Genomic DNA, 7,500 nt, shown 5'->3' on the forward strand with positions numbered 1-7,500 from the left:
AAAATCTACCAGTAGATTAATGCTAAATTTAAACAGACAGACAGATCGCAGATCGCAGATCTGTCCCTAATCTTACCTAGTAGCCTTATCTAATCTACCTTACCTTGTTTCCAATTATCCCAACAAGCTTCTTTGAAAATATAGAAGATACAGTGGCACTAATCAACATAATGAGCGGCAAATAAGCAATGGATTCCTGAAAACCGAAAAAAAAAAATTTAGTCTGTAGTTTTACAGCCAACTGTTTCCAATGAACTTGCCATTTTCATATAGTAAATAATATTTGTAAAATTACAAAATTTTGAAAAAAAAAAAAGCATGTTGCATAGTTGGCCTTAAGGTTTAGAGAGTGTAAATTTTTAAATATTATTTTTGATTATAAAATGGCAGATTGATACAGTCATTTGACATCTGTACATACCTTACCAAGGTCAAGTGTGTAAATGAGGAAAAACGGCAGATAAGAATAAGCGTGATTTTGTAAGGCCCTTGTACAGGAATACACGACGGCAACCTGAAGCATAATAATAAAAGGGGAGAGGCATTGAGCTTCAGTATTGTCTTGGGCTGTAAAAAGAACTGCTGTTAGCTTTTGTTGTATAAGCCACCGGTTTCATTTGTTTCAGTGTTGGTAATCACATGGTTTCAAGTGGAATTTAGAATAAATAGGCACGAGTAAATTTTCTCAAAGATGAACAAAATTGCACGAGGACAGCTTCATAGTTGCACGATAAAAATCATGTGATTTCATATTAATAATATACATGAAAAAAATCAAGCATCGCTCGCATTTGCGTCATCCATGGGTCGCATTTGATTGGCTATCTGTGACTTTCTTTGATAGTTGACAAATCAGAATCCTTGGGTTTTTACTAGTCTTGCATCAAAATATAATTTTTCACGTTTTTATCGTTGTTTTAGAAACTTTCAGTGGTTTTGTTTCTTACATTTATTGTGTTCTAATAACTATCCTGGTGCTATTTATGTCTGATCAATAAACGAGAATGCCCCCATCCTATCTTATTACTTTACTTATGCTAAGTTAGAAATAATTTTGTCTTCGTTTCACTACAGAATGACTACACAGCAATTGCAATTACCTCTTTTGTGCACTGTGTTACCTTAAAATTGCATTTCTCTCAGTCAATCAGAATGCAACCTCGTTCCCAGGGTCTCTCTTCTCTGACTCCTTTGTAGTTGAGGAGGAAGACCCTGGTTCAGGCTGGTCACGTGCCTCCCAAAATCTGGCAGGTAGACCAAATATGTGTTAAGGGAGGGGAGAAAATGTAGGCCTTGTTATCATTGCGGTTGAGGGGATCAGCACGCATTTGATTTGTGGTCAAACCAGCATCGACAAAACGTTTCACGGCAAGGTATTTTATGTACTACACATGGAATTCGACAAAGGAGGCTGGGAAGAGAGACCCTGGGAACGAGGTTGATAAGAATGGACATTTTTTTCATGTTTATTGTTGTTATTGGTGCCATGAACTGTTGTTGGGAGCTGTTGTATTTCGTGCGATTTTAAGCCTCGTCAACCCTAATTTAAGTGATAGAAATAATTTGAATAAGATCTCTGCGGTGATATAATCCCCTGTGATTGTAGCTGACCAAAAGAATATATGATAAGATTGTAAAACTCAATGTCCTATGGTAATTATTTCAAATTTATTTTTAGATTGCGCCCAGGCTGCAAAGGTTGATCTGTTGATCCCATGACCGCGCGATCAACTTTCACAGCAAGCGACCAATAACCACGCAGTATGACAGAGAACGTATTAAAGATTTCAAATAATTTTCATCGGAATAGGGCCAATTATGGAGGATTCGCTCTCTTATAATTACTTGTTGTTCTCTTGAGATTACTTGTGAAATTAACATGTGGTATGTTGATTAGCTCGCGTGGATAGTGAAGAACACGACAAGGATAACTCGTAAACTCAACATTTAATGAATCGCAGCGGCCATTATGAAGAAGACCACATGCACAAAACGTATGCCACGCCTCGTCTTAGGTACATATTACATATGCCTTGCCGGCAATGTGCATAAATTATCATATTTATCAACATAATGTAGTAGGCTTAATCTCAGTTTCAGAAAGGGTATTCTGTAATTAACTCATTGATGTACTGAAATGATTTGAACTTTATTTGGATTTCACGACAGAGGAATACGCATGACCTCAATTCTGAAGTTTCATTGGCTGTCACCCAAGTAAACCCATACTTACCATGTATAAGCGCGGATCAATGAGCCACTCTTGTATAGTCCTATTGGCATGCGTTCGTGGTGGAAGAGCGGATTCACCGTCCCGTGAAACAATAAAAGGATGAATGTTTGCATTATTCTCGGGTAAAGGAACGCCTTTGGTTTCCAATGAAACAGCTGGGAGGTTGATGGGTGCTGCAACTTTGTCGACGTTTTTGTCATCAGAATCAGCACCTGAATTCAGTGCAATTATACTACCAGAAAAACCTCTGTTGTCAACACTAGCGCAGTTAACATTGCTTGATGAAAGATTTTCTTTCGGAACAGCGGCCTTCTTTGCTGACGCTGGCTCTTCCTTCTGGTCACTGATGGCCGTCCATCTAACACCATAAGTTCTGCGCGATGGACATTCTCGCTCACTAGTGGTCGCAGTATTAATTCCTGTAATTCAGCAAGAAAGACTCGTCAGTAACGGTGAAATTCAAGGTCTAAGTGCTACTGGACGGGTCTCTTTATGTTTCGGCCGCTTTTGATGGCCTCGTGATTAAATATTAAGGTGGCTCACACTAGTTTCAACAATTCCGAGTGGCTATCTTACTAGAACGATTCACTCAAGAATACTGAGGATTGACCCTCGTACTCCACGTTATCTTAATGTCTTGTGAAATTAACGTGTGATGTGTTGATTGGTTCGCGTGGAGAGTGAAGAACACGATACGGATCACTCGTGAACACAACATTTAATGAATCGAAGCGGCCATTGTGAAGGAGAGCACACGGACAAAAACATATGCCACGCTTCAAGTGGCAATTACTGTTACACGTATCGACAATGTCACGGTGCCATTAATATTCCAAACACCAATGAATTAATGCTTAAAATAATGCACTTATTTATGTGACGCAATTGATTACCATGGCAACAACAGAGCTTTCTAGAAATACGCTATATTTTTTGTCTTTAAACGCTCCTATCTTAAATCATCATTTTTAAGATTTGAGCGATAAAAGCAAGGATTGATGTTTCATATGGTGCGATAATCTTGGCGTTACGTGAACCAATGTTGTAGAGTTAATTGTTCTAACAAAAAAATTCCCTCAGAATTGTTGAAACTAGTGCAAGCGACCTTAAATGGGATATTGAATCAAATTAGGTAGACCGACAAGGAACCCAATAAAGCTGGTAAAGCTTATCTCGAAACTGTTTTTTTTAATGAGGGGAAGAGTGTAAGAGACTTGAACCAGAGCTGCTTTGTTAAGGCAACAAATTTACACTGAGTGGGTCGTATACCTTACCTAGACAAACAAAGTAACATTGGATGATGGTTTAAGGTTTTTAATAAACTTTTTTAAACATTTTTTTTTAACTTCACGATTTAACTTTGTCCAACAAGCTCTTTCCACATGAACTGTTTGTGACTTTCTTGAAACAAATGTACTAATTTATACAATTAGATACCCAACCTGGTGAAAGACGAGTCATCAATTCTCCATGAGCATTCGAGGGAGTGAAAGATGTAAGACTCTAAGAAGGAAGGAAAATGCGATTCACAATAGGAATTAAACCAAATGTCAATGAGTGTCCGCAAGCACTCGTTTACCACTATCTTTACCGAGATCCACCAACAACTGCTTTCTCAAAACACAACCACGTTATAAACAAAGGTTCAGTCTTGGTAATGACCATGTTTAAGTGTTCATTGTTTCAGTGATAGAGTACGCACTTTAATAATTAAGGACTCAGTACTTAATAAAACATCGGTTTTATGAAGAAATGTAGAAGGCAAAACTGAAATCCCTGCTGAATTAATAATTTTTGGAGATTGTTGAGAACCAACAATCTCACATGCCATAGCATATTAAAAGCCCGTAGCATCATCTTGAAGATTTTAAAAGTGGGCCTCCATTGACTGAGACTAAAGTTGTCACTATGCCATCCTGGCCGTTTTGTCTTAAAGAGCTCATTGTTTTCTTCCAGTAATCCGTGCGCGTGATAGGCGTTCTGCTTTACTAACTAGGCGAGAAAACGGATTCAGTGAAATGTGGCAGTGGATTTTCAAGCGAAAACAGCTAGAGTAGGGTACAGACTAGGCTCAAACTTACCACGGAATTTCCCGCCTGTAGGGTCGTGCCAAGAGGCTCTTTAGTCCCAATATGAAATATCATTGCAAGAAAAACGCCTAATGCTACCAATATTGCAGTCATTACCTGAAGAATAAGGGATATTATTAAAAATTCGATCATTGGATAATGCAAATTAAGACTTTTCATTGGCTTAGCCATCACGGTATATGAGCTACTTTACCATATTTTACGAATATGGTAAGCGTACGCGTTGGCTTAAAACTAAAACGGAGCTAAAAACATTTCGTTGAGGATACCATGGCGGCTGGCGAAGATCGCTTCGCACCGGAGTTAAATAAAAAAGAAGGCCTTGAACTGTTACAAAATTAAATCTAATACCGACGAGCGCAAAGAAAGCCACAAAGTATGGCATGAAAATATTTCAAGGCAGCAACTTGAAAACTATGTTAGTTTAAATTAACGCGAAGCAAAACTATACAAGTTGAGACAATTTACATTGTAATATCCGGTCTCTTCTCACGAAATAAAGTCGGGTCTAACATCTTGGGGGCGTTTTTAATAAAACAATTATTCCACTCTTGCTTGTTAGATATGAAGATGGTTATAGCCAATGAAGCGCTACGCGCCTCTCATATCCAACCCGCGCTCGTGAAATAATTGTTAATTAACATATGAAGTGGTAAATAGCCAACGAGGCACGTAGCGCTGAGTTGGCTATATCCAGTCTCATTTCTAATAAGCGCGAATGGAAGCTGTTTTATTAAACTTTCATTGATTAATTCTGAACTGTCTTACTTACAGTACGACGGGATGTTGTCTCCGTTTTTACAAAACGACCGACGCAATCAGTTTCCATATTGGGTCAATACGGTATATATTTAATAAATAAACCCCTTCGATAATCGAAATTTGAGTGAGCCAATCATATGTAATATCCGGGGTCGAAAATTTAGTAAAAGTATATAAACTTGAAAATCAAATATTTCAGAATATAAGTTTCAAAAGCTACTTAAAAACGAATGTTTCGTCTCTGCCTAAGGGACTCATCAGAGACCTTTCGGTACAGCTAACTCGTCAAAAATCTCGTTTGAAGTCCTGTTAGCATTTAAATGACGGTGGCAATCTGGCCTTATATCTTATAAGGATTCCCAGTTGCATAACATGCTAAGAAATAAAAAGCCACGAAAATATGGATTGAAGTGTCCTCACAAGTTTAGAGTTCAGTGGCGTAAAGACAAATTTTCGGTTTTAAATATAGGCTGTCATTGGACAAAGAAAACCGGTAAAAGAACAGAAATACCCACAAAACAGTTGAGGCCTTTGGTTGTTAACTATGGTATCGGTAATTACACAATAATTCTACTAATTTAAAAAAATGATTGTGAAGTTTCAAAAATTTGTGTAGCACATCCAGAGCTCTTAGCGCCGCAAAACTGAAACGAAAAATCGATCCAAAGAAAGGCCACCAAAACCGAAAACCCCAATGCTTCCTGCTGTAGGAATTCTGACCGCAATCTACTGCTGCGCCATTCACTCAACCATCAAAACGTTAATAAAATGTCCATCGCTTCAGTAAAGTATGATAAAAATTTAACACCAAGTACTTTACCATGAAATCCTTGGAACTGTATTCAGAAATTTGACTTTCGGAGTCCAGACCAAATATTACCCAAGCCACAACACAGGTCGAAATACCACTCAAGTAGGTAAAAGCTGTCCTAAAATGGGAAATTGCACGTTTGATTACCACTTTAAATTAAAATTTGTGATTTGGCCGAGATCATCAAGTGCAGCAAGCGGATCCCGACCTCCCAGAGGTTGATAGATTAGTCCATGGGTTTGGTCCACTTGGGGGCCCAATGCGGAAGCAGCGAAACCCAGTGGTTAGAGCGCCTGCCTCGGCATCCGGAGATCCCGGGTTCAAGGCTCATTCTGATCTCTGTTTAACAAGTCTGTCTTAACAAGTGTTATTGAAATCCAAAAAGAATATTGTGGGTAACCACGCATTTTTCAAACATAATTCATGAATAATATTTGTAAAAAGCTTTAAAATACAAAGCAATGTATGGCGTTCTTTCTCAAATTAAAGCTTTATTATCTCTCAAAAATGCATGGTTACCCCCAATTTTCCTTGTAGATACCGAGAATTACTAACTAAGATCTACTTTCTCCGGATAGTTTTAAACTGCGCAAAAATAACCCTGTATTAGTAAGCATCACCGATAGGAAATCCGAGTATCTTGAGATGCGCAGAACGTGTGCGCAATTACAATAGTAGGCACCGTCCTTAAGAGCTGTTGTCATTGCCATTTTCTGTTCTGCCGTCTCGTTAATTGTGTTTTAACGGCCACAAAAGCCCCAATGAGGAGTGGCCAATTAAGTATGTAATTATGTTGCCGGTAAAATCCGTTCTCATGTTGAATCCGTTCTTACCTAGGTTAAATTGGTGATCCTCATTTTACCTAGGTAGAATATGCATCCCGATGAATTGTAGAAACTTTTTTTGGAGCCTATAGCTAAATTAAGCCTAGAGAAAAATTAGGGTCAGGTCAGGATTAGTTTTGATTATTTTACGTGGATATAATTGAATTATTATACAAAAGTAAATAAAGAAAAGAACTGTGTTAAGTTGAGCATGTTCGTCGTTGTAGTGTAATCAGGTGAGGACACAGGATCTGGAGGGTCCGAGTTCAAGTACAAGTAAGTGCATAAAACAATTCTTTGTTCCCTTACTATGTTGTAATGTTGAGACTGAAGAAATAAGTATATAAATACATAAACCGATAAGATGATACTAAACATTAAGAAGATGTGTTGAGATACGTAAGACAGAGCTTGAGGCAACGTATAGGTGTTTTCAGTCCTTGTTTGGAGGGTGATAGCTGCTTTAAACCAGATAGAACGCATATTAAACCTAGGTAAAAATGGATTCCACCCGAAGCCCGCTTCACGCTACAGCTATCAGCTAGCAAAGTTTCACTCGTGACTGTTGGCGTAAGCAACTTCCCCTTGTGTGCGGTGGCATTATGAGTGCTAATGTTCACGCGTGCCATCCCAGCCGAGTTGTCAACATGTTGAATACATTTTGGCATGAGTGAACACTTCCTCTAAGTGTGCACGCGTTAAAAGCCATCACCTTACCATCTTAAGCAAGATGCATGCGTAGTATTGGAGATGTGACGATTGGAGAATTAATGCGGCGGC

At 38.5% G+C, this 7,500-nt stretch overlaps 1 protein-coding gene across 1 annotated transcript in view; it reads right to left on the bottom strand.

Moving 5' to 3' along the window:
* The window catches only part of LOC138042129 (major facilitator superfamily domain-containing protein 12-like), a 25,151-nt gene that overhangs the window by 10,341 nt on the left and 7,310 nt on the right, over positions 1–7,500 (bottom strand). Inside the window, exons 3-8 of the mRNA XM_068887912.1 lie at positions 5,906–6,014; positions 4,315–4,419; positions 3,676–3,736; positions 2,234–2,652; positions 422–514; positions 104–196 (exon numbers count right to left, since the gene is read on the bottom strand). Coding sequence (XP_068744013.1) covers positions 104–196; positions 422–514; positions 2,234–2,652; positions 3,676–3,736; positions 4,315–4,419; positions 5,906–6,014 — 880 coding nt within the window. The remainder of the gene's footprint in view (positions 1–103; positions 197–421; positions 515–2,233; positions 2,653–3,675; positions 3,737–4,314; positions 4,420–5,905; positions 6,015–7,500) is intronic.

The sequence above is a fragment of the Montipora capricornis genome, chromosome 3, assembly GCF_036669925.1.
Source record: "Montipora capricornis isolate CH-2021 chromosome 3, ASM3666992v2, whole genome shotgun sequence".
NCBI lineage: Eukaryota > Metazoa > Cnidaria > Anthozoa > Scleractinia > Acroporidae > Montipora > Montipora capricornis.